General features: G+C 48.0%; 2 protein-coding genes across 7 annotated transcripts in view; one reads left to right on the top strand and one right to left on the bottom strand.

Moving 5' to 3' along the window:
- The first annotated feature begins 72 nt into the window (after window positions 1-72).
- On the top strand, window positions 73-14,397 carry RAB14 (RAB14, member RAS oncogene family). The gene is made up of 8 exons (XM_027741445.2): window positions 73-262; window positions 6,840-6,898; window positions 7,850-7,903; window positions 9,301-9,478; window positions 10,415-10,481; window positions 11,321-11,408; window positions 11,713-11,743; window positions 12,477-14,397. The coding sequence occupies exons 2-8, from the start codon at window positions 6,847-6,849 to the stop codon at window positions 12,652-12,654; spliced, it is 648 nt and encodes a 215-aa protein (XP_027597246.1). The 5' UTR covers window positions 73-262; window positions 6,840-6,846; the 3' UTR covers window positions 12,655-14,397.
- The window catches only part of CNTRL (centriolin), a 29,380-nt gene continuing 17,507 nt past the window's right edge, over window positions 13,296-25,168 (bottom strand). For 4 of the 6 annotated variants that reach the window (XM_039379831.1, XM_027741439.2, XM_039379944.1 and 1 more), the window contains 21 exons: window positions 24,880-25,066; window positions 24,296-24,612; window positions 23,943-24,151; window positions 23,585-23,777; window positions 23,094-23,224; window positions 22,819-22,959; window positions 22,573-22,699; window positions 22,258-22,422; window positions 21,378-21,537; window positions 21,160-21,275; window positions 20,492-20,709; window positions 19,950-20,107; window positions 19,628-19,701; window positions 19,074-19,262; window positions 18,621-18,846; window positions 18,233-18,438; window positions 17,836-17,976; window positions 17,017-17,271; window positions 16,857-16,919; window positions 16,121-16,321; window positions 14,964-15,838 (listed from right to left, as the gene is read on the bottom strand). In XM_039379831.1, coding sequence (XP_039235765.1) covers window positions 15,743-15,838; window positions 16,121-16,321; window positions 16,857-16,919; window positions 17,017-17,271; window positions 17,836-17,976; window positions 18,233-18,438; window positions 18,621-18,846; window positions 19,074-19,262; window positions 19,628-19,701; window positions 19,950-20,107; window positions 20,492-20,709; window positions 21,160-21,275; window positions 21,378-21,537; window positions 22,258-22,422; window positions 22,573-22,699; window positions 22,819-22,959; window positions 23,094-23,224; window positions 23,585-23,777; window positions 23,943-24,151; window positions 24,296-24,612; window positions 24,880-25,066 — 3,573 coding nt within the window. In that variant the 3' untranslated portion in view covers window positions 14,964-15,742. Of the gene's footprint in view, window positions 14,607-14,963; window positions 15,839-16,120; window positions 16,322-16,856; window positions 16,920-17,016; window positions 17,272-17,835; window positions 17,977-18,232; window positions 18,439-18,620; window positions 18,847-19,073; window positions 19,263-19,627; window positions 19,702-19,949; window positions 20,108-20,491; window positions 20,710-21,159; window positions 21,276-21,377; window positions 21,538-22,257; window positions 22,423-22,572; window positions 22,700-22,818; window positions 22,960-23,093; window positions 23,225-23,584; window positions 23,778-23,942; window positions 24,152-24,295; window positions 24,613-24,879; window positions 25,067-25,168 lie in introns of those variants that run through there. The other 2 variants (XM_039379871.1, XM_039379856.1) reach the window with 2 other exon arrangements.

Genomic DNA, 25,168 nt, shown 5'->3' with positions numbered 1-25,168 from the left:
TTGGCCGCGGCGCGGCGCCCTCGCACCCACTCTTTGTGCCCGTCCAGGGTGGGAGGGGAAACCCCGTGCGAGCGGCGCCGCCATCTTGGCTGCGGGGTGATGGGGGCGCAGCGGAGCCGCGTCTGAGGGGAAGCGGAGCCAGCGCGGAGCGAGGCCCCCGACCGGAGACACACACACACACACGTACACACGGAGACACACACACCGCCCCGCCGCGGGGAACGGGCACCGCGCTGCACAGCTCCCCGAGCCCCGAGCACAGGTACGGCGCGCCCGGGGAGGGGCGGGCGACCGCCCAGCCGGGCCTGAGGCGCCAGGCCCCGCGATGGGCTCCACTGGGTTCCGTTGGGCCGGGCGGGTCCTGCAGGGAGGTGAAAACTTCCCGGGGCCGCCTTGAGTCGAGGAACGGTGGGCCTGCAAGGAGCCGAGCGGCCCCGGGGCCTCAGGAGGGGAAGGGGCGGCCGGGCAGGACTAGGCCGCTCCGTCCGTGTGGCACCGCCGCCCCCCCGGTAACGCCACCCCCAAATCCGCCTGCACACGCCATATATTTACGTGTATTTATATATATGCGTCCCTTACTAGCTGTTGCAGTCGCCCGCAGGGTGTGTAGGTGTATATTATACTCTGTGTGGTCGACGTGCAGCGTTATCTGGACTTTTGATTGTTGTGTTGACCTGCGCTGTCAGGAACTTTGACAAAAAAATGACTTTGAGGGCTGAGGGAAAAGCCACTTCCCATTCGAGAAAACAATGAAAGTGCACTAGATTCGTACTCTGTTTTCTTTTGTCAAAGCTTGTTGGGGCTAAAGAGAGAAATTCTGCTGTTTCACCTGGTTGTGTGTTCCCACATGGAGTTTCTGTAACTGTGGGGAGCTTTGTCTTGAATTGAAGTTTTACTGAATGGTCCTTGCACTAAGGCCGGGCAAAGGGAGGTGTCTGCACTGGGGTCTGGCTCTGGAGGTTGTTTGGTGTGGCCTTTGCTTTCTATGGCTCTAAACAGGCTCTGTGTTTGACATATTCAAAGTTTACAGAACCCCTTTGTGAACAAGATTCACTCAGGTTCACTGTGTCCTAAACCACTTCAAACCCCAAATCACACAACTTTTTCAATAGCCAGATGTTATCCTGTGGAATGCTTTGGCCTTGGGATTGATTCCTGTCGTGGTTTGGATTCAGGGGCTCTTAGGATTTGCAAAATCTTAAATCTGAGTGGAAGGAAGAAGTTCCTATTTTCCTTTTCCATTTTACGAATTAAAAAAAAAAAGAGGAGTTATTGTGAGGGACAGCAGCTTGGAAACAAACCTGTTCTACTGGAGGTACTGGGATTTAAAATGTAAATAATATTTTAAAATGGCTTGCTCACTCTTGTGCATCTAATGGAACCTGCTTGTGGTTGGTTCTCATTTTGCTGTGTCTTCTTGAAGCACGAGGTAGATCTTAGTTCATTTTATTCTGAAATGTCTGTGACTTGTGTTTTCCAAGGTGATGACTCCAGAGGGTTGTTGGGATGACAACAAAACTCTGCTGGTGTCTGTATAAACTGTCCCAAACTTCCCTGATACCTCTGGACCTTGGTTCTCCTGCTGTGAACTGACTGTTGTGTAGGAAGAGGAAAATAAGTGGGGATATCCCAGTGGATAAGGATGGCTGAGAGGATGGACATGGGAGAAAGTGCTGGTGAGGGCAGGTGTGCCATGATCTGGGTGTGGTCAGGGAGAAATGAGGTGTGCACACAGAAAAGCAGGAAGTTTAGGAAGCAAAATGGAGTAACTTGATGGAGCAGGATGTGAAACCATGAGAAGGATAAAGCAAGCACAGTGTGGGAAGCACTGGAGAGCTGGTGGGGAGATCAGAGAGTGAAGGCAGTGTGATGTATGGCTTAAACTAAAGCCAAAATTCTCGTGTAGAAGGAGAAGTGAAGGCCTGTGAAGCCTTAGAAATCCTTCCTGGGCCCCAGGCTGGGTTAAGGTGTTTTACATGAATATATTAAATACATTTTTCCAAGAATAGCTTGGAAAGGGCCCTGCAGGGCTGGAGCTGGGGAGGCTGAGCCCCAGAGCAGGCAGGGCACGGGAGCATCCACAGAAAGAGGAACTGGACATGGGGATAATAAGGAAATGCAGAGGGATCTTGGACAGCAGATCACAGAGACCTGCTGGGCTGCTCTCTGCTCACAGATCAGCTCAGCCAAATTCACTGCCTTGTGCTCATGGGATGCCTTGATGAAATCCAAGAGGGGAAAGCTGGAGAGGATGACTCTGGAAGAGCTGAGGGGTGAGGAAGGAGCTGGCCAGCAACAAGTGATGCTGTCAGGCAGGTGTGGAGGCTGCAGCAGGCTCAGAGAGTCCTCAGGGATCAGGCTCAGCAGGGCTTTGTAAAGCCAGGCCTGCAGAAGTAAAGCAGCAGAGCAACTGTGGGGCATCACCTTCAAGAGGGCCGAGATGTTGGTGTGGGTCAGGAGCCCTGAGTGTCCTTGGGTGTGGAAGTCAGAGAACCACAGTGGAGTTTCATTGGAACAGACCTCCTGGCTTGCTGTGGACAAGAGACCTGTGGGAATGAATTGATAACAGAACTGGTATCACCTCCCAGCCTGCTGGGATTTTACAGAAGGCCACAACTGAGGCAGTGACAGACTATTCCTGAAGGAAGGTACCACTTGGACCACGTTTTGTGTGCTTGGCAAAAGTCTTCCTCAGGGGAAAAGTGCAGTTTGGAATTGATATAATTCTGCCTCTCCACAACTCCTCCCCCTCATCCATCTCAGTGTTCTCCGCTAAGTAACATCCAAGGAAATCTGCAGCTTCAACTGGGAGATCCTTTCCTCTTGCACATCCTTGAAGAATGATGGGAAGAACACCTGGGTGGCTGATGGAATACAAAATCCCAGTGGTTCCCTGGCTGCACTGCTGTGGTTTTGTGGGAAACCTGTAACAAAGGACAGTCCTGAGTTTGAAGGGGATGTTGTTTCCACAGGTGTGATCCCTGTGGATTGACCATCCATCAGCTGATGGCATTACCCACACGCAGTGTGTGATAAAACCTGTGCATTGCAGGTTCTGCTCTCTTCTCATAACACACCTGCTGCTTGCTGAGCAGAAAAATATGACATTTCTCTATGCAAATGATATCCAGGCTGGAGTTCAGACTGGATGTCCTGGAGCTGAGCTGGAAGGAACTGCCCAGGTCCCACAAAGGCTGGTGTGACTCTGATATTTACAGTTGTGGTGTTGTGATACAGAATCAGGGCAGTGTGCCTGGAACTGCCTTATCTGAGGGGATCAGATGTGCTGATGCTTGGAATAAGGCTTCAGTGAGATCTCTAAATACCTGTGGAGTGCTTGTTGATTAGAGGAGGAAATGGAGATGTACTGGCATCTCATTAAGGTCATCTTTAACTTTCTATTAAAAAATGCCTCTAAGGGAGAAGTTGATGTCTGGAAATGGATGATGGTGCCACTGCTCACTGTGAGATTCCCAGGCTTAACTGGAATATGGAAATTAATTGTGCAGGCTTTGAAATGACAGAAATCTGTGCACAGTGAGCCATGAGCCTCTGGCTGGTGGCCATCCTGGACTAATGCTCTGAACTCCTGGGAAGTGCTGCCTCTGAGAGGGGAGCCAGAGCTTGTCCTGAGCTGGCAGCCTTTCCTGGAACAGGGATGGCAGGTAGGCCAAGCTCCCAGACTGAACTTCTGCTTTCTGGTAACAGTAAATGCATGGCTGGGTAACTTTGATGTCAGCAGTGCTGGGGCTGAGCTGTGGATATTTATGTGCAGTTCTTGCCCTCCCAGAGGAAAGCCCCAACCCCTCATAGTGGGATTATTAAAATTCACGTGTCTGGAACAGGGAGAGGGCTGGGAAGTGGAGGTGGAGCTCCAGTTTCTACAGATGGGTGCTGATTTTAACAGCTATGAGCCCCTTGCTGACATGTAGCTGATATTTCAGTGTTTACTGACTCCTGGTGTGCCCTGTCCTTGTCTGGACTTCCTCCTTCCAGCTGCAGTAAATGCTGAGGTGTCAGTTCTCCAAGGCTCAATTCTCCCCAGAGCTTCTCTGTTCAGTTTGTTGCATTTATTTTTCCCCTTCAGCACAGAGTCCTTCTGGAATATCACTTTTATTCCAAGGTCTGAGTACAGTTTGAATTCCTGCTAATCCTTACTGGAATTTGAGTGTTTAGAAGTTTGTTATTTGGCCATTTTAGTATTGCTTTGGGTTTTATTTCATTTTTTCTAAAAGAAGTCATCTGTTCCCCAGAAAAGATTCCTGACCTTTAGTAATGATTTGGAGTATTTCAGAATCTTTTTTTGTAACGTGACCCTTGGAATAAATGTAATCCCAATACCCAAGTGTTGCTTTATTTTTCAGTTTAACTCCAGAAATTCTGATTAACCTTAGTATCCCTATTTCTGCAGCTTTCAGTACAGATGTGTGCCAAACACAGTGACTTCTGCAGCGACTCTGGGTCTTGAGAGAAGGTCCAGACTCCTCCTATGAGTGAATTCCTTTATGATGTTGCTGTTCATAATGTTTTTTGAAGCCATGGGGCTGTGTGCTGGGTACAAAGGGTGTGTGGTACCTCCACCTCTGGTAGAGCCTGATGTCACTGTAACCATGAGGGTGGAGTTCTAGCAATGAGATGTGGCTTGAATTCAGTCCTCCTTTCCCACCCATTTCTTAACAGAACTTGTTGCCAAGCACAGAATTTGGTTTTCTGTCCCTTTGAAGTGGTTTTGATGCACGTGTTGGAAAGCTGTGGCAGTTTCTTTTGTATTGAAATAGCACAGTTAGACTTGTTTACTTAAAGGATATAATGAAGGTGGACATATCTGAGCAAGCAAACCCAGTCTGGTAAATAAACAGAGATAAAGGCTCACTTCAGTTCAGTGTGTGATCCAACCTGCACAGAGCTCCCAGCTTGCCCATCCTTTAAAGGAGGGTCCTGCTCGCCTTCCAGTGGTGCTGCTTACAGGCTGGGATAGCAGGATGCATCCCCTTGGCATTCCTGGTGTTGTGAAGGAAGAGAGGCCACCCAGGCTTCTCCAGGACAGATTTTACAGGGGTTGGTTCCCTGTCTTGGTGCTGCTTGGTTTGGTTGGGTTTTTTATCAGCACAAGTTACAAGACACTCCTGTCCTGGGAATCAGGTCTCAGGTGCAGGTGAAGTGTCCTGTCAGAACACGTGCACTGGGTCAGAAGATGCCCAGTTTGAATGTTCCTGCACTGGGATGTGCTGGAGAAAAGAAACCATCATATGTGAGGATGTTCAGGAAACTTGAAGTACTGGATGTTTCCACAGTGACAAGTTAATTTGGAATTCCATATGGGGCTGTTACTTGTCTTTGTTTGCTGGTATTGAAAATAGTCAGTGCATGTATTGGAAGAAAATGTAACTTTGGAGGCTTGCAGGAAATAAGGCAGAGAAGCTGCTGGCCTGCTTGGTGAATTACTGTCCAAAGCTGTCTTTAGTTTACTATCTTGGAACACACTTGGTTTGCTAGAACAGCGTGTGTAGGATTGATGTGGGTGCTTTGCACACTGCCTGGGATGGAAGGCCTTGAGTGTTCCCATGTCCTGAGCCAGGCAGGAGGAAAGGAGGTGCAGAGCAGAGCCTGGCACTCAGTAAACCCTTCTTAACTGCTGCTGGAGTTGTGGAGATAAGCGTGTTTGCCTTCAATCTCTGCACTGTGGAGGCTGTTGGTGTGTGCTGGGAATGTTCCCCTTCCCTATGACTGCAGTTCACTGGGAGGGATTAATTGTGGTTCAAGAAACAGTACTTTGCTTTTCAGAGGGTCCCAGGCCCGTCAGCTTTCCCATGTTTTTATTTCCTTCCAGTCCTGGTTTCGTTTGCCATGTGAATGACACATGACTGAATGAAAATCTCTCTAGGCTCAGTGTTCCTGCAAAGAGAGCCCTGTGTTCCTGATGGCTGGCTGCCTGCCTGCAGGAGCAGGGAGGGAAGTGGGGAATTCCTGGCAGAAACCTTCCACTTGCTTAGCTGGTCACAGTGGAGTTTAACTTGAAGCCTGTGGCAAAAGCAGGCATTTCTCATCCCTTATGTTACCTGCCAGTATAGATGTAGGATCTTGGTGACTGATGTAGTAGTTGGTAAGTCAGCCTTACTCCTTGCAGATTTACACAGCTGAAGTTCTAATTCCCTCTACATTCAGGAAAGCATAGGAAAACTGTGGAATATTAGAATGACTTACCCCAACCTAATCTTGCTGCCTTTAAAAAAGAGCGACTGCTGCTGTAGCACTGCCCTGCTGACAAAGCCACAGCCCTGGAGACCAACTTCCTGACCATCTGATTTGTGGCTGCACCGCTTTCCAGCCTGGCCAAGAGCGACCCAGGGCTACTCCAGCCTTCTCAGTAATCCTCAGCTGTTTGCTGCAAGCTGCACTGTTTCCTTTGTTGCTGTTGCAAGTCTCCGAAGTGTGATGTAATAGTTCCAACTTGCTGGTTTTGTAAAACCTCTTCAGATTTTCGTGTTGGAGTCAGATTTTATTTTGAGTTCATACATCAGCTGTTTGGGGGGTGAGTGCTGCTCTGCCAAGGGCTGTGAGAGCAAGGAGGGACTGGGCTTTCCAACAGCTTTAAGCCTTTCTGGATAAAATTGAATAAGTATTCAGAGCATTTTTCTGCTTAGAGTTCAGAGCAAAAGATGTGGGAGCTTTGCTGGGTGTCTGTGGCACTAAGTCAGTGACTCTGGGGAGCTGCACAAATTTGAACTGGGAATGAAAGGGTAGCTGGGGGGAGTTGCTGATATGAACTAAACTGGATGAATGGGGTTGAGTTTGGTGACCAGGTCCCAGTTCTGACGTGTTCTGTTTTTCTGTTTTAGTGCCACAATGGCAACTGCACCTTACAACTATTCCTACATCTTTAAGTACATCATTATTGGTGAGTACCACTGGGCACAGCCCTGGTTCTGTGGGGGAGTGGGTGGGGGAGGAACCTGGGGCTGTGCCACTGCTGCTTTCAGGGGGTGCCTGTCCCACCTCAGTCCCCCCAGGTCACCACACTTGCTCTGAAGCTTCAGCAGCAGTGACAACATAAAGGGAAAAATGCCTTTGTGTGCCCCAGAACTGGAGCTGTGGGGGGGAAGGCAAGGCCCAGTGCCTGTGCTGAGTTCCCTCAGTTGCTGAGTTCCTCTTAAAAACTGGTTTGGATGGGAAAATGGGGAAGAAGTGACTGGGAGTCAGCACAACTGGGATGTTGTGTTGGTTCGGGTTTGCTCGAGCACTTTGCATCATTAATCTCAAAGGTTTCAGAATTTCTGTTGAAGGCACAAATGCTGATTGGAAACCATTGCATGAGGCTTATAAACCTCATGCAGAGAACACAATTTTTGTGTTCAAATGTTGCTTTAGCTGCAGCTTCCTTGGCTGTTTGGAGTCAGGGACTTGATTACATTCATTACTATCCTGGAAGAACTGGTCTGGCTGTTAATTGTTTAATTGCTAATGACCTTGTGTAGGTGTAAGTGATCTGCAGTGTTACTGTACAGGTTTGTGAGGCTGCTGGGAAGCCTCAGCCTCTGGAAAAATTACTTGTTGAAACATCTTGCTGTGCCTCACTCTTGGCATTGTGCAAGTGGATCAGTGGAAGTGATTTCTTGTCAGTATTTTTATAACCTTGTGAAATACAGTTGTAAAGTCAGGAATACAAATTCAGTTACTTTTGGAGTTGCTTGCAGCCCTGTACCTGTACCCAAGGCTCTGGGGCAGAAGTGACAAATTTAAGGGCTGTAGCTCCTGGGAAAGGAGTGGCTGCTTGTCTGCACCATTTGTTGTGTGGGATGAAGAAAACGTGCTTGTTCCAACAGTGATTTAACTCTTCTTTCTGTAACAGGGGACATGGGTGTAGGAAAGTCCTGTTTGCTTCATCAATTCACAGAAAAGAAGTGTGAGTATTTCAGTTCCCAGCATTTTTCCTGTCTCTCCACCCCTCTTTCCTGCCTGTTTGCTTCCATCGTGCGTGAGCTCCATTTGGGGGGTGAATCTGTCTGGACTGTACTGGGTCAGGTTTTTTGCTTTGACTTCTGCAGATGTAGAGACAAAATGTTGATGTAGCAATGGTAAAAGTCCTGCCTGTGAGGAGTGGGAAGAACAAGATCTGTTTTTACAGCTTTTTCTGGGGAATTTTGACACGGAACAAAGCGAAATCTCTTGTCTGAAATGTTATGGTTTCAGTATTGGTGTAGGTTGCTCACAAGCACCTGGAGTTTTTAGGGCTGTTCAGGAGTTCAAAAAGAAAAAAGGATTAATTTTTCTTGTTTGCAGCCTTGAGCAGCACTGCCATTGCCTATAGCTCTGTGAGTCAGGACACTTGGCCTGCCCTGGGTGATGGTGTTTCAGGCTTACTGCAGTCTGTCTCAAACATTCTTTTATATATGGTATCAGCCTTAATTAAGAATTAGCTCCTAAAGTGTGTTGCTTTGTGGTTTGCAGCAGTTGTTACCTCACTCCCTGAGTAATTCTGCAGGTATTTATCAGCACAAAGTCAGTCTGAGCTCACCATGTGCTACTTGAGGTGTGGTAGCAAGTGGGTAGGAGCTGCAGTTTAAAATACTCGTTTTTTAGTAGAAATAGGATTTTCTGACTGTTATTTTTGAATAAAATGCAGTATCAACCAATTATTTCAATGCTACTTTAGCTGTGATCAGATTCTCAGTGAGGATGTGTCTTGTTCTTGGTCTGTCAGCACCAAACCCCTCTGCTGTGACTGTCACTAACTGCAGGGAGCTTGAGGAGCTCCTCACCTTTCTTGTATTTTCTTGATCTTTCTTAAAGATGAGCTTATTAACCTGAGTTTATCAGAAGTAGAAAGATGCCTTCTGGGGTTTGATTTGTTGTGTTTAGAGCTCCTTATGAAAGTGGCATTTCCTGTGCACAGTCGTGTGGTTGCCCTGTCTGAAACAACCCAGATACTTGTTTTTGAAGATGTTACAGACTTTTGAACTGTATCTTTCTTGGTAATTCCCTAAAAGTTATCTTTTCCCACTGCATTGAAATAGTTTCTGCAAGGATAGACTGGCAATCAGCTGACTTGATACCTTCTGATATGTATGGCCAAACAGCAGCAGAGAAGGCAAGGAATTTTATAACTTTTTAAAACTAACTGCAGCTCAGGAAATACAGCATTTTATTTCTGTTTAAGTGATACGGTTTGGGAACTGTAAAATGCTTTCTTAGAGACTGCAGATCAGTAAAGATAACTGCAAACTGGTGGTAGTCACATCTTTGCAGCAAGGAAACCTTGTCCTGGAGAGATCTGATCTTTGCTCTTATTTCTCATGGCAGTTATGGCAGACTGTCCCCACACAATTGGTGTTGAATTTGGCACAAGAATAATTGAAGTTAGTGGCCAAAAAATTAAACTACAGATTTGGGATACAGCAGGACAAGAGAGATTCAGGGCTGTCACACGAAGCTACTACAGAGGAGCAGCAGGAGCTCTCATGGTCTACGACATCACCAGGTAAGGGCAGGAGCTCTGGGTGTGCTTGTCACAGCCTCGTGTGTCCTGTCTTGTCTGTGCCCTTGGCTTGTGTCTGGATGATCGGTGTCCTGTTGTGTGACAGTTCCACAATTTGTACAAATACCTGAGGAATTGTGGGGCTGCTTTCCTTGGGAAGTGTCGCTGCTGACAGGCCTGAGGATCTCGCCATTTCAGGCCGTGGCTGCCTGGCTTGAAGCTTTTTTAAAGAACTGGCTTTGTCCTTAAAAGCTGCTCCTCAGCACGTGGATTTGTGTCTCCTGGGAGGCCCTGGGCACTGCTCTCACCTGGCAGAGTGTTCCCAGCGTGGGCACAGCCCCGGGCACTGCCGCAGTGCTGGGATGATGTGTGGAGGGAGCACAGCCCTGCTGCCCTGGGCCTTCCCAGGCTGGCACTGCCCGGGAGAGGGGAGAGCTGAAGGTGCTGCTGAAGCAGTAATTCAGCAGATGCACCATGAAGTACCTCTGTTTCACACCTCTCCCTCTGGGGCTGTTCTCCATACTTGTCAAGCACCTCTTGTTTCTTCCTGCACGTGGAGGTGCATTTCCTGTTTGTGTAAGTCTTGAGTAAAACATCATCTGCAGTTTGTTACCAAAGTGCTCTTGTGCTGCTCAGTGTTCTGTGAGAATGATTGACAGGAAAGCCTTTAATGTGTTCTGTGCAGAACAACACCAAGGTTGTCTGTGTGCAGAAATGGGAATTGCTCTGGCTTTCCACACGTGTTGTAAGAGCTGCTCCAGGGGGCTAAAGTTGACTTGAAATTGTGGTCTGAGCCCAAACTGCTGCTTTGTGTGTCTGGAGGTGGGGAGAAGAGCAGGGATGGTGGATGTTTGCTTGGTGGATGCTGACTGTGCTATAGGCACTTGAATATTTTATAAAATACCCAGGCTAAAACTGTGCTCGCTTGGTTCTTTGCAGAAGAAGTACATATAATCACTTAAGCAGCTGGCTGACAGATGCAAGGAACCTCACCAATCCAAATACTGTAAGTTGGACTTTATTTAGCTGGAAAGCAGCATTTGCTGCTCCCTGAGCCAGAGGGGGGAGGCTCAGCCCCAGGCACCTGCAGTGGCTCTGCAGGAGCTGCCTGTGTTCATTCCTCGTGTCCCCCCTTGCAGTGCTTCCCTTGCTTCCCTGACTGCAGCTGCAGCAAAAGGGGCTCCTTCTAAAGGTCTTGCTGTGCCACTCACCTTTCAGGGGCTGCTTGAAGCAGTTGGAGATAAACTGTGGTGAAGTTGGACCAGCTCTAACTTCTGTTCCTCTTCTTGCTCTGTGGTAGTAACGAGGTGAATGCTCTCTTGTCTGAGGTTGGAATGTGAATTGGATCTTCGGGAAAAGCTGACCAGGTCTTCCAGAGGGATGGGGAGGAAGGTTGAAGGTTCTTCTTCTGTGTCTCTCTGACCATACCACACAACTCTTGTCCTTCAGCCTTTCCCTGAATACCTCTAAAATACTTTAGCACCAAACTGATGAGAAGACTCTGCTGTGACAAAAGAAACCTCTAAAGATTCTGTCTGGATTAGCAGATGATTAAACAAACACAAGAAGTGGCTCAGGGTCCAGCTCATGAACAAAGAGTAGCACCACTGCTTTTTAGGACCTGGTCTCCTGAGAACAGCCTAAAGCTTTGGAAGGCTGGAGATGCTGTTCCTGCCTTCCCAGAGTGGGGAATGCTAGAGCAGAGCTCTCCTGGAGGAGCATGGCCTCTGCAGATAATCTGCTCTGCATATTTTCTTCTGGTTTTTCAGTCTTATCACTAACGAGGACGGCAGTGAAAAGGCTCACGAGCTTTTCCCCAAACTAACTCTGTCTCTCCCAAACCAGGTGATAATCCTCATAGGAAACAAAGCAGACCTGGAAGCACAGAGGGATGTTACATATGAAGAAGCCAAACAATTTGCTGAAGAAAATGGTGTGTTTTTTTCTCTTGGGCTGGTACATTTCCTACGAGATAGTGCTGTTAAAGTGACTCCTGAGCACTGATAGCTGCGAGCTTACTCTTCCAGAGTCATGGAATTGTATGTACAAAGTCCTGTGCCCGAGGCAGTCTGGCCTGGTGCTCGCTGTCTTAGTTCTAGAAATCAGTTTGTGTCAGTAATGTTTAGTACTAAAATAGTGTCTTGCATGTAACTGAAGGTCACGTGTGTCTGAATGTGTCTGACTTGGGGCTGTTTGGTGTGTTGTGCATTGACTGTTAAACCTCTGTTTCTGAACAGGTTTATTGTTCCTCGAAGCAAGTGCAAAAACGTAAGTGGCTTTTACCTGCAGTAATGGTTCAGATCCCTCCGTTTAAGAGGAATATGTTGGTCCTGACCAAGAACAGCCATGGAGCTGGGTATGGGAGGGGGGTGCAAGTGCATAAGAGAGCAGACAAACGTTTCTGAGCTCCCTTGGAGGGTGAGGTGTGTTCAGCAGCTTTGACTTGAAGGTAACTGGGGAATTAGAGCTCTGGCTACATTTCAGGAAAACACTGGTTGAATCCAAATGGACCAACTGGGGTATAAGGCCTTGTCTGAGTGTGGAATGTGTACATGTGGGTCAGTGTTTCCCAGCCAGACATTCCTTCCCTCAGGTTTTTCAGGCTGTAGAGTTTGTTCTGGTCCCTTCAGTCCCTGAGCAGTTGCTGTGCCTGGGGCTGGCTGTGTCCCGGGGGAGCAAGTCTCAGGGACACCAGGAACTGGGGCTCCCACTGGCACCTGGCAGAGGGGAACTTCTGCTCTGGGGTGGCTCCCCTGTCTTTGGGCCTCTGTCAGAGCTGTCCTGTGCCCGTGGCTCGACGCCTTGGTTTATTTTTGCTGCTCAGTGGTTCATTCTCTCATTGCTGCTGCCCCTGCTGGGTGCAGTGGCCAGGAGGGACCTGCTGCCGGGTCTGTCCCATGGACGGGGTTGGAGCTGGGCCTGGGGGAGCAGCAGTGGGATCCCAGCACGGTGTCCCTGCCGTGCTGAGGGGCAGCCCCATAACTCTGCCGCTCTCTTGCAGCGGGGAGAACGTGGAGGACGCGTTCCTGGAGGCTGCCAAGAAGATCTACCAGAACATCCAAGACGGGAGCCTGGACCTGAACGCGGCCGAGTCGGGCGTACAGCACAAACCATCGGCCCCGCAGGGCGGGCGGCTAACGAGCGAACCCCAGCCCCAGAGGGAAGGCTGTGGCTGCTAGTGACCCTCCAGGGCTCCTCTGACCCTCCAGGGCTCCTCTGACCCCACACCTCTGCTCTCGGGAGCGCTGCTTTTGGCCGCTGCCCCGTCTTCTGTACATCTTACTGGGTTTAATTAAAACTCTGAGACAAGTTTAACACAGTACTAAACTGCTAAACAACTTTAGATGTAATCAGGTTATCAAAGGCAAGTAGAGTAATAAAACCTCTCCTGCATGGTAAATCTAGAAGTTTTTTTTTTCCTTGATTGTCCTTGTGATAGTGTCACCGATACATAATTTAAACTGAGCACTGATGCTGGACTCCTGATTTTACACTTTCGCAGGGCTTTTGTCTTGTATGGTTTAATTTTATGGTTCTTTGGCCTTTCTCCCCCACCTCTAACTGTTGGAGCTGTCCATAGTAAAGGATGAGTTTTTGCTGTGAAATGACTTCCGATGGTAGCGAGGGGCTCTGTAACGATGTGCTTTGTTGGAAGAATTCCCTGCGGGATGTGTTGGGGGTCGGGGTGGCGCCGGGAAGTGACCTGTTCATTCTTGTGCTCAATAGCTTTATGTCCTTTTTTTTGCCACTTCTCTCCTTTCCATTTGTTAACAGAACGTAAATATGTATAAAATTTGAAGGAACTGAGCTAACAGTTAAATACATCCTGTGTATATGATTTTATTGAAGAATCCGATGCCTGGCATTAGAACAGTGTGTAAGAAACCCCGTTTGTACAGTCTGAGCTCTCTGTGCCCACCTGCCCTGGCAGCACAGCCCGGCCCTGGCTGCAGCTCCCAGGCAGCATTCCCAGTGTCCCCAGGGATGTGGTGCTGGGGACACAGACATTAACACTAGTGGGATCTGTCTCATCTCTGCACTGGGGGTTCTCTCCCCTCTGCTTCTCGTTGCCCTTCTCGGGCTCCATCCGTGGCCGGGGCTCTCGCACACCCCCTGCTTTTGTACCTGTACCTTTGGGAATGGGCAGAGGCTGAACTGGACACTTGGAACAACATGTGCTCTCCAGGGATTTTAACTGCTGTTGTATTTTTTACCAGTCCTGTGTGAGGGGTTTTTTTAAGGGTTTTGCATCCAGCCTTGGAGTACATCCTTCCTGTGTGTGAGGGGTGTCACGTGGTGACCCTGCACGGGGGGGTGTTGCTGCACTAAGGGGGGGTTTTCTGTGGCTCCAAGTGCAGCTTTGCTTGGAAAACCACATGGTTTAAAAATGGAAGGGTAAGTGCTTAATGTCCCACCTCAGGCTCACTGCAGCGTTTCAAATACAAAGTAGCCTTAAAATCCCGCTCTAGACACTAAAACTCCACAATGTTCAGACTTGTAAGTAACCAGTGGTACCAGAGTATTGTACAGTCCTTGTTAAATAAAAGCCAAAACTGGAATGTGCAGACAGTGGGTTTGGGTAACTTGTGCGCTGTCCCTCTGTTGTGTCTGGTTAGTCCTTTTTTACCTCCTGTCCCTCAGTAGATGGGTATGTCCGAGATCTCCAGCTCCTGCATCCTGCTTCCCCCGAGGCTGCACCAGGGCTTGCCCAGGGACCACGACCTGCTGCTGGTGTGAAGTCAGTGTTGTAATGACTACAGCTTGTTGAGGTGCAATACCTGTACTCCCGGAGTCAGTTCAGTAGGTCTGATTGTTTCTGTCACAGAAAGGATCTGGTTGGACTGCTGTACTCCTCATTTGATGTAACAATGCTATTAATCTAAATATTTGTAAATAAAGTACCTGTATCTAGATAAACCTCACTGCTGTGTGTCATTTGCTGGGGGACCTCTGAGGGCTGAGAGATCCTTCTAGTGCTGGGTTTTGTGCTCAGCCTCCACTCTGGACCTGATGGTACAACCCACAGTTTGCAGGAGGAGTTTGTCCCCCTCTTCCAGAGCTGTTCTTTAGGGGGAACAGGCAGGGCCAGCAGGGCTCTGGTGTTTGTTTGTTCCCAGTGAGCTGGGAGTTGCTGCATAGAACAGGTTTATATTAATAATGTGGATGAGAAAGGGCAAGACTGAGGCTGATTCCAAAGCCTGTTCCATAGGACAGGTAGAGAGAGGGCTGGGACAGAGTCACTGTGTCATTTCCCAGGAGTTGCTTGGAATTTTGTTTCTGAAGCTATTAACTGTATTCACAAAGCCTTTGAGAGCGAAGGGTTGCTGAGAGCTCACCCCCAGCAGCCAGGAAGAGTTACAAGGCCAGAAATGCCAGTACTGGACACATTCCTGCAGTGGGAGCTGCTGCTGTCCAGGGCTGTGCTGGGTGAGGAGCTCAGTGTCCTGGAGAGCAGCTTTAAGGAAAAGAACCCACAACCACCCCCACGTAAAAGCATCGATCACAAAAGTTTATTTTAAGGAAGTACTCAAAAAAATAATTGTATTTAAAACCTCCATGTGTTTGGCAACAGGTCAAGGGACAAGTCCAGCCTTGTAACAAGGTTTCTGTAAAGTCAAAATTGGCCAAGAGCTGAGCACTTAAATAGGAGGTTGTTTTGGGCACATTTAAATACTCATTTAAAATAGTTTGTTTTTTTTTTAAAAAAACCCCAACATATACATAAACCTGTTCTTCAGTTGTACAAAACCTTCACAGCACAGTGCAGGCCCTGCAGCAGCTCCTGTGGGCAAAGGCCTTGTCAGACAGGGCTCACACAGTGAGGTAGGAGAAGTCTTCAGAGGTGGCAGCTGAGGGCCCATGGCCAAGCTGGGGATGTGCTCTGAGCTCTTCCCATGTGAAGCCACTTTTCAAGTACCAATTTTAACTTCAGCTGGTCCAAAAGAACAGTTCTGTCCTGGGCTGCTATGAACCAGCCCTAGCAGAGGTTCAGCCACTGGGCTGGACAGTTCCTGAGCCAAAAATGTGTTACTGAAAGGCCAAGGATGGCAAAGCTTAATGTTTAACTTGGTCCCTCTGTGGCCCAGGAGAGCTCCCAGCAGCTCCTGCCCAGACTCCTCCTGCAGAACACACACCCCTAAACCAGGACAGGCACCACGGCACTGGGGAGGGACAGTGGGCTGGGAACCCCCAGCTGCCCCTGTCCCTTGGCATTCCAGGCTCTCAGGGAGGCTGGGACCAGGCTGAAGTTGTGTCTCACCTCTGGCTTCACCGAGAGACTCCTTGGGAGCAGGAACGTGTTGTGGGAGATCCTGAGACACTTCCCGGCCTGCTGGGGACCCCGGCAAGGCCTGGCAGAGAGGCCTGGGAAAAGCAGTAAAGTCAGGGTAATTAATGCCTTCAATTAGCAGAGACATTAGACTTTGTAAAAACAAGAAAAAATTTGATTATAGAGAACAAAAGATTAAAAAGAAAAGAATAAAAAGCCCAAACCACTCTGAGGAAAGCTCAGCCTTTCCAAATACATCAGCTACTGCCAGAGTAAGTACAGGGTGTGATCACCCCCCTTCAGAAGCCCCTGCCCAGTGAGGAAAAAAAACCATTACACCCCCCAAAACAGAATTGCTGCCCACAGCAGCACATTACCTGAGTTCTTGTGGAATTCAGAGTGCTGTTGAGAGATCCCAGGCTGGAGCTCCTGGCCAGGAGCAGCGAGTCGGAGGCAGAGCTGAGCAGGTCGTGGAGCTCATCGAGCTGTCTCTGCAGGCTGTGCAGGCTCCCGGCCGTCTGCTGCTTCCCCCGGAGCAGCACCTCGGCCTGCTGGGCCAGGGACTGCCAGAGCTGGGCCTGGGCATGGACAGGGGGGTCACACCAGGGCACTGCCCACTGGACGGGCCTGGTTACACCAGGCAAGGCCACTTCCCACCCTATTGAAAAGGTCAAGTCAAGCCATAAGGGCTGGAATGTTCAGTCTCACACCACAGGCAGGGGGCAGTGGGTTAGGGAATTGTTTTTAAACTGGCTCTGTTTTGATGGCCTTTGCCATGTTCTAACTGAACCCCCCCACTACCTTCATGTGATTATGGGTGGCCCTGAACTCATCTGTCACATTGCTGATATACCACAGTGTGGTAGAAGTGAGGGAATCTTCTTAGAATACTCTAAAATCCAGTTAACTGCTAATTAAAATTACTCATCTTGCTCCAGCCTGCATTGCCAGGCTTTTACTGTTTTACTTTTCCCCCACCCAAAGCTCCTGTCCCTGGTCACTCCAGAGTGGATTTGGCCGAGCTGGGGGTGGATCCCACAGCCCCGGGGTGTTTGGGGGGTATGTGGAGGTGGCCCCGGGGCCGTGTGGGTGTGACAGGCACAGATGTGGCACCTTGAGCCGGTCCTCGTGCTGCTGGAGCTGCTCCCGGAGCGCCTCCCCCCGCCACTGCTCGTCCTGGGAAACAGAGGCACATGAGCACGGCAGGGACAGGGACAGGGCCCCCACACTTGGCTGCAGCACCAGCAGCAGCTGCTTTCCCAAAGCATTTTACCATTATGAAGATACTGGAGATGTTCCACTTGTCTCCCCGGGACAGTCTGTCAGCAGCAGCAGTGAAGGGCTCCCAGTCCCCAGACTCACACAACAGGCTTCCCTTTGCTTCAGAGGATGTTTCCAGATCCTCCAACGGGTACAGAGAAGAGGAGTTGGGAGATTTAAACCCCGTCCTAATTTCATCTTCAACCTCCAGGTTAAGCAATGTTGCTGCACTCTCCATTTCCCTTTGTCTCTCCTCCAGGGTTTTGACCTGCAGCACAGAACAGTCTCAGCACTGGGTTACAAACACCTCATCTGTCCAGAGGGGCTACTTTGAAAGGGTTACACCTGGACCACTACAGTCAGAGCCCCCAAAACCTCTGCCCAGCTGCAGCTCTAGTTCCAACATTAACTCTGCCAGGGAAACCCCCTGGATGGGAACAGGAAACTCCAGGACACAACTTGTTCACTTAAACCTTGCAGGGCCTTCCTGAATACTTTCCAGTTGCCAACAACATTCTTCTCTGCAGGACCCCGTTTTTAAAGGGCTTGGAAACAATTTATAAAGGATTTATTAAAGGACTAGAAGGCATCAGACAAGGTGGAATCACTTTTAATTCCAAGTGAGTCTCAAAAGCAGAAGCTGGCCCAGGCTGGCACTGACAGGTCATTAAAGGCTCCCTGAGTAGCTCTGAACATTGATAACATTTTAGTGATTTGCATAAATCATGACTGGTTATGCCAAGGAGGTGTATTTGTAATTGTGACAGAGCAGACAGGAGATTCAAACCCAGTACAAATGAACTGTCTGGGAGTGATCAACCCTCAAACCCACCTGGCTCTGGAGGTCCCTGTAGTGCTGCTGGATCTGCCCAAGGTCCTTCACGAGGCCCTTGGCTCGTTGGTGGTTCCTGAGGGCCACTTGCTCAGCTGTTGCCACATCACTCTGCAAACTGGTGTTTTCATGCCTTTGTTCCTGGGAAAATGCAGGAAGATGCCTTTTAGTGGGAGCATCCAGTGCACAAATATGAACTGAGAGAACCCAGGCAGAAACAGGATTAAACAGGAGTAACTCAGGTTCTCTGCAGCACAGCCTGGAAATACCAGAGGTTGGTTGCCTCAAGTTGTGTCTGGCCAGGGGGGTTTGTTCCTCCTATACAAAAAAATGGGTGTTCTATCATTTTGCTGTTTAAAAAAAAACCCCAAACCTTCTCCCCTCAGCCAGGACTTACCTGCAGTTTTCTTTCAAGCTCCATCCTTTGCACGTTCTGTTTTTCTTTCAGACTCAAGATTTGTTTTTCTGCTTCTCTCCTCTCTGACACCACCAGATCTTGGAGCTGCTTTAGCTCAGACTTGGAGACTTCCAGTTCCTCCTGAAGACACTGTATTTCTCTGTCTTTCTGTTGTAACTGTGATTCTCTTTCTGAGAGCTGCTGTTCTGTAATTAACATATTTTAAAACCAATCCTGATTAGCAGAGCCTGAACCATCCTGGCACATTTCACACACAGCAGACACTTTTCAAACACCAAGAAACCAAGTGAGATGAACAGAAATGTTTGTTGGTTCCATTAGACTGAGGACCCAGAGGTGGAAACAATTAATTTGGGCAATGACTTACTGCTTTTTCTGACAGTTTCTTCCAGAGCTGCACATCTGGACTCCTCCTTTTCCAGCTTCCCAAGGTTTTCCTCTGCCAGCCTGACTTTTGCTATTGTCTGCTCCAGTTTCTTGTGTTGATCTGCGAGTTCCTTTTCCAAGAGGATTCTCTCCTCTTTCACTTTAGCTGTACATTCTTCCAGCTTTTTTCCTTCGCGCTCTGAACTTTGCTTGAGGTGATGGAGAACCTGCCAGAAAACCCCCCACTCAGAGCTTGAACACCAAGGAGAACAAAAACCACCTCTAAGAAACATTACAGAAGCTAAAGCAGCATAAATTGGAAAGAGCTGGATGAGCTTTAAGGTCCCTCCCAACCCAAGCCAGGCTGTGGTTGGTTGTAAACTCTCCCCCCACACTTTTTGGCTGCCTTACTTTCCAGCTCAGGGGAAGTGAGGCAAGTCAGGGGGCTCGTTACCTCTTCCTGTTCAGCCAGTTCTGTTTCCTTCTCTTCAATCTTTTTCTGGAGCTCCTCCAATTGGTTCTCCCTCTTCCTCTGCCTCTCCTGGTGATCCTTACGCTTCCTCAAATACTCCTGGATGTCTCCTCTCAGGGCTGCCTGCTCCCTCAGCAGCTCCTCCTGCTGCCTTGTGTTGTTCTTCAAATCCTGCAACACAAACCAAACCCAGGTGAGAGGAGGAGCTGGTGAGAGAAGCAGCTCTCTGGCCAGAAGGGTTGTGTTTGAGAGCACAGAACTCACCAACCCTGGTCACCCCGAGATTTCCTTCCATGCAAACCACCCGAGTGGACTGACACAGCAGGAACCACCAGGGGAGAAACCAGGGCTGGCTGGCTGGTTGGTTTTAAAGTATCTTCTTAAAAAACAATCAAACCCACCCCAGACTCAGTTTCTGAGCTCTGCCAGGCTCTGAGGCTGAGCTGGAGTGCCCAGACAAACAGGGGATGGGCTGTGCCTGCTGTGCCTCAACCTCCTCCCCTGTGACAATAAATTTGTGTTTCACTAAAACCAACCTGTGCCACTACTTGGAGCTGCTCCCTGGAGTCACTCAGTTCTCCTTTCACTGTTTCTAGTTCTTCCTTTTTTCCTAGAAAAAAATATTTGGCAACAATAATCTTTCAATCAGCAGTCTGAAATCCCTGCACACAGAAATTCTCTCAAGTGAAGAATGAACAATAGAAACAGTTTCTAAAATTTCCATCTTTTTGACACTTTCTGCCTGGAGACATCTGAGCATGTTGGATATTTAATATCAGACACCTGAGTTAAAGTGTGTCTTTTAACACAATTTCTCTTGAAATGTATTACAGCTTAAATCCAAAAACTGATCTTTACCTTGAAGATCCTCCTGGACAGCAACAATCTCTCCATTCAGTGATTTCTTCTGCTTGCTCAGTAGCTCCACCTCCTGCTGCAGGTTCTTAACCTTCAGTTCCATTTTTTCTACATTGGACAGGGCAGTTCTGCTGCTGTCTTCAGCAGCAGTTAAGTCTCTGTAAAATGTGAATAGATATTCTTGGTTGGTTGAAAATCCTTAAAAAATGTCAGTGAAGTCTCCTCAGCCCAAGGGGGTGGTACCCAGCAGTCAGAGCAGGACAAATGTCCCGTTCCAAGACTCAACATTTGACTTTTTTAACGTTTCTTGTGGCAGTGCCAGGATATAACAAATGCTGTTGAATTCACCAGCTCCACTGCTGAGTATTTTCTCTAAGTTATTGCATTCAGGCTTAAAATAAAACCTCCCAGGACAGAAGGAGCTGCACATTCTGTATAATTGGGCACCTCAAAGTTACAGCTGTATTTTTAATTCCGACAAACAGGCACTCAAAGCACTCCCCAGCCCTTCTGAGCTTTGCAGCAAGAAAATATCCCCCCACCTTCTGGTTTGTGACAACCTCTTCTCCAGACTCCAGGAGTCTTCCTGGAGCTTTTCCTTCTCCTTAGCCAGGGCCTCGAGGTTGTTCTGCAGAGTTTGCATTTGGGAAACCAGCTGTTGGTTCTCCTGCCGGTCTTTCTCGAGGAGCTGTTCCTGCCTCTCCACTTCCCCTTGCTGGCACTGAAATAACCTCTGAACCTTCTCCAGTTTTAGCTTCTCCTGCAAAAACAAAAAACAAACAGGCATTTTGAACATGTTTCTATGATCCAGAAGGAGAACAAGTATTAATGTCCTGCAGCAGTTCAGAAACCTTGCTGGGTTGGAGGGGATTTGTGAGGAAGGTTAGGATGGAAATGAGACTCACCCTGTGCAAGTGAGGACACAAAGAGAATCCAGAGAAAAAGACTCTGGAAGCTCATGCTAAGAAAACTGTTCCCATCATCCAACAGCCACAGAAGAGCCTTCTGTCTGTCTGCCCCCTCTCCCCACCATGCACCAAAAAATCCTATTATTTTAAAGGGTCTAAGCAGACTTAAGGCTTTTCTGTGATAAGCTGAAATCAGATTAGGAACTGATTGATTTAAAAGCATCAGGACTCTGTTACCCAGAGCTTCACAGAACCACAGAACCTCTCCCAGTCCCTGTATCAGCTCCAGAGGCAACACTCACCTCCAGAATTGCCACCTGAGTCTTCTCCAGCTCATTGACCTTCTGCTCGTGCTGCAGTTTCAAACCTTGAAGTTCGTTCTTTTCAAGCTCCAGCATTTCCAGAACATGTTTCAGTTCTAGAAAGGTGAAATAAATAAAGGTTATTGGATCAGGATGAGAGAAGAGCTCTGTGTGTTTCTTTTCTATCAAAACAGCAGTGAGTAAATGCAGGGACATACCCATCTTGTGCTTGGTGATCTGCCCAAGGATTCCTTGAAGGTTTTCTTCTTCCTTTCTAATATCCTTGTTCAGGAATGAAAGCTGTGCTCTTTTCCCACTCAACTGGGCATCCAGTTCTTTCCTCTCAACATTAAGCTCTTCCAAAATTACTTTTATTTCCTGTGGAAATGTATCAGTGTTACAAGGAATGTCATTATTTGCAATCCTTTAAATAGAAGGTGTAAATATTTATAACATTATTTAATTAAGTCTGTCATCAATATTCTGCTCCATTTAATTCCATTATACTGTTTAACAAACAAAAAATACAGAATGTTTAGGTTAAGGTCTTGCTTGTTGATTATTTACAGTAATTCTGCAAAGGTTTTGATCTACAAGTCTGACCATAACACTGTCACTGCAGTGAATAACAGCCATTAAAACAAAGTCAGACAGGAAGCCCCCATGAAAAAAACCAAACCACAAAATATAATTAACCTTATACTTTGTTTTTATTTCAGAAAGGAAGCACAGAATCCTCTCAGTGCAAGTGGGGCTGGGCCCAGGCAGCTGTGTTGTGTTTGACACACACTGATCACACTGACTTGCTTCAGCAGCTGCTCATCTCAGCAACAGGAAGTCATTAATGTCATTTAGTTCTCAGGGGACCGATTCTGTCAGAATTACTGGACCTGGGGAGTTCTTAGTTGTGCATCTGGACCAAGCTTTTAGTCACACAAACCCATAAACTTGCCCGTTTATTTTTCATAACCCCATTTTTCAGTGGGTTTGGGGAGGTGGTAGAAAGCCAAACTGACTTTGTGGAAACTTCATGGAATGTTTTTGCTACTCCAGTTCTTTTTCTCGAATGAACTGGGAGCTGATTTGGAACAGACTCACCCTTATCTGGTGCAGTTTTTCGTGTGCTTCTGTCTCTCCATCCCGAAGGGCTTCCTTGAGGTCCCCTTTCTTTAGGGAAATGCAGTCCTGCAGGACATGGAGCTCTTCTGTTCTCTGGCTCACCTGCTGCTCCAGGAACAGGAGCTCTTGCTGCTGAGCAGAAATCTACAGAGTACAAGGTTAACAGAAGAATCAGCTGAAAGATTCTGGTTTTGTGGCTTCACACACGAACAAGTGACTTGAGACTCTTCTCAGCCTTCAGTTCCATCAGAACCAATAAAATTGGTAGCCCAGGGTCAGTAAGCTGAGCTTTACCTGATCTTTCAGTGTTTCCAGTTCAGTTTTCTTGGCTTGCACAAGGCTTTCTGCTTCTCTAATGATCTGGAGGTGATGGTCCTCGTTGCCTTCTGCCAGTCTAATATCTCCTTGAAGCTTCTGAAGACTGGGAGGGAGGATAAAAACATGTGTCAAAAGAGGAGAGAATATTTAAGGCAGTGACTTATTGGAGGGGGACTTCTTTATTTACTCTAATACAGTTTATGGTAAATTCTAACCCCTTACCTTTCAGAGAGCATTTCTATCTTCTGGTTCAACGACTGGAACTCGGAGTCTCTTGCAGCCACCATTTGGTTGATTTCCTTCAAAATACCTTCTTGTTCCCTCTTGTACTGTTCCAAATCCTTTGTATCTGCCTGTAATAACCTAAAAAAGGATTTTTACCTTTTTATATTAACATTTGAACAGCTCTCCCTCTCCAAAAGTACTACTTTGATACTGGAAAGCATCTAATCCTTCTCCTCATCCCCCTGGGACACAGACCCACAAGAACAGTGTACCTGAGTTGCTGAGCAGCTTTCACAAGTTTAGTGGCCATTTCCTGAGCCCTCTGCTCCAGCTCCTTTGCCTCTGACTCGGTGCAGGACAGATGCTGTTTGGCACGACTGTACTTCTGAAGAGTCTCTTTAGTCTAGAGAAAAATTGAAAACTGAGACAATACATCCCATCTTGTGATTTCCACATTCATATCCTGCAGTCAGCTGTTGGAAAGGGACCTCCTGGCTTGAGTATTCCACCTGAGCCTTCTCCCTCTCTACCACGAAGTAGAACCTTTTGTCTTGGCCAGAGCAGGAAACCTTCCTCCTCTTTGGCAGGGACTAAAACATTTTCTTTTAGCACAGGTTATCCCACGACTTACTTTAATAGAAGCATTTTAAGAGGCTTCAGGTTATCCATGTGAAAATGAACTGCTTAAACAACTAAAAACCCTCTGCCTAAAGTAACCAATGCAACACTTAAATCATTCTGCTCTCAGTTCTGGCTTTCTCACCTTCCCCCTGGTGCTCTCCAGTTCCACCTGAGCCTCTGAGAGGAGCCTGTCTGCCTCCCTGAGCTCAGCTCTGCGCTTCAGGAGAGTCTTCTCCACACACCCAATCTCCTCTGCAACGTCCTCCTGGTGCCTCAGAGACCTTTCCAACTGCAGCTCTGCCAGCAGGTTGTCAGGGTACCCGTCAATAAAGTCCCTAAAAGGTCAGGGAGGAAAAACATGGAATTAAAGTACAAAAACGCGAGAGGCCTGGAGCCTCTTGGAGTTCTAGAGCTGTGAATGAGTCAAAACTGACTTTTACTGGGCAAGAGTTCAGTTATTTCCAATGCTGACTCCCAGTGCACTCCATGCAGTCCCTCACCTGCGCCTGCTCTGCCTCTGAGCCGCTCGCCGCAGCTCTGCCACCTCACACTCCAGCTCTGCCCTTTCCTGCTCAAGTTCTTCAACATTTTGAAGCAGTTTTTCCACCTCTCTCTTGTATTTCTGCTCAGCTGCCTCTGAGCACCTCTCTTTGTATTTCTGAGACTTCAGGTGGCACACGGTGTCCTCCAGCCTCGACACTTCGCTCTCCTGCACACGGGGAACACACCAAGAAAATCAACATCCGCGTTCTGGTTCCGTCCTCCCGAGGCTCAGGAGCAGATCCAGAACCTTCCCAGCACAGGGATTTTTTTTTCTAATCCATTTGTCAGCCAGTCCCCCCCTGGTTCTTACCAACTCGTGGTGTTCAGGCACGTTGCAGTGGAGCACTCCCAGGGGAACGAGAGGGACGGTGCAGTTTGGAGGCAGAGGGCCATAAACCACCTGGGCTCCCACGGGAGGAGGGCCATGGATGATGGATCCAGGAGCAACTGCTCCTCCACTGGCTGCTGCAGGAGGGGGGCCATACACCCCTGTTCCCTGGGGGGCAGGGGCACCATCTGGAAGGGCAGTGTAAAGAACTGTGCCAGGAGGTGGCACAGAGGGAGGCTCTTCTGGAACAGGAGTTCCTGCATTTCCTTCACCATCTTCTTTTGCTCTTCTATCTTTACCTAAAAAAAAAAAAAAAATCAAAACCCAAACCACACGTTAGTTTAAATCATTTTTTCAGTAGTTTAAATCATTTTTTCAGTAGTCTTCAAATATTTTAAATTCTATAAGGTACAAAACTGTATCAAATGTTGCTGAAACTGGATAGTGAGTTCAACAGTAATAAGCATTTATACTCCCTCATGCACATCAAAACATTCACTGTGAACCCTTAGCAAGTCCATCTTTAGTGTGCTCCTGAACATCCCGAGCCTGTGGCACTGACTTACCTCTACCAGAATTTGTTTTGTATGACCTATTTCTGTCTGGGGAATAAACCCAACACCCTCCTTGGCTGGGCAAGTCTTCCCTCCCACGTGGCCTGTCCTGGACACCCCCTCTCCTGGATGGGGATGAGCCAGAGCACCCCAAACACACTCCAGAGTCCTTTGTGCTCTGGGAAGCAGGAGTTGAAGCCTAAAGAAAAAAAAAATACAGTGTGTTTTAATCTAGAAATGACAAATCATGTAAAATAGAGCATTTGTTGTAGACATTCTAATGATTTTTCAGGAGCAGGCC

Source organism: Pipra filicauda, unplaced genomic scaffold (genome assembly GCF_003945595.2).
Source record: "Pipra filicauda isolate LSUMZ 115617 unplaced genomic scaffold, ASM394559v2 scaffold100_size2392355_pilon, whole genome shotgun sequence".
NCBI lineage: Eukaryota > Metazoa > Chordata > Aves > Passeriformes > Pipridae > Pipra > Pipra filicauda.
Note: the sequence above shows the minus strand (reverse complement) of the source record. Positions and strands in the feature narration are given on the sequence as shown.

Coding starts and splice junctions, on each gene's coding strand:
- RAB14 (XM_027741445.2), top strand. CDS start 6,847: ATGGCAACTGCACCTTACAACTATTCCTACATCTTTAAGTACATCATT. Junction 7,904..9,300: donor TCAATTCACAGAAAAGAAGT/GTGAGTATTTCA, acceptor TTCTCATGGCAG/TTATGGCAGACTGTCCCCAC. Junction 9,479..10,414: donor ATGGTCTACGACATCACCAG/GTAAGGGCAGGA, acceptor GGTTCTTTGCAG/AAGAAGTACATATAATCACT.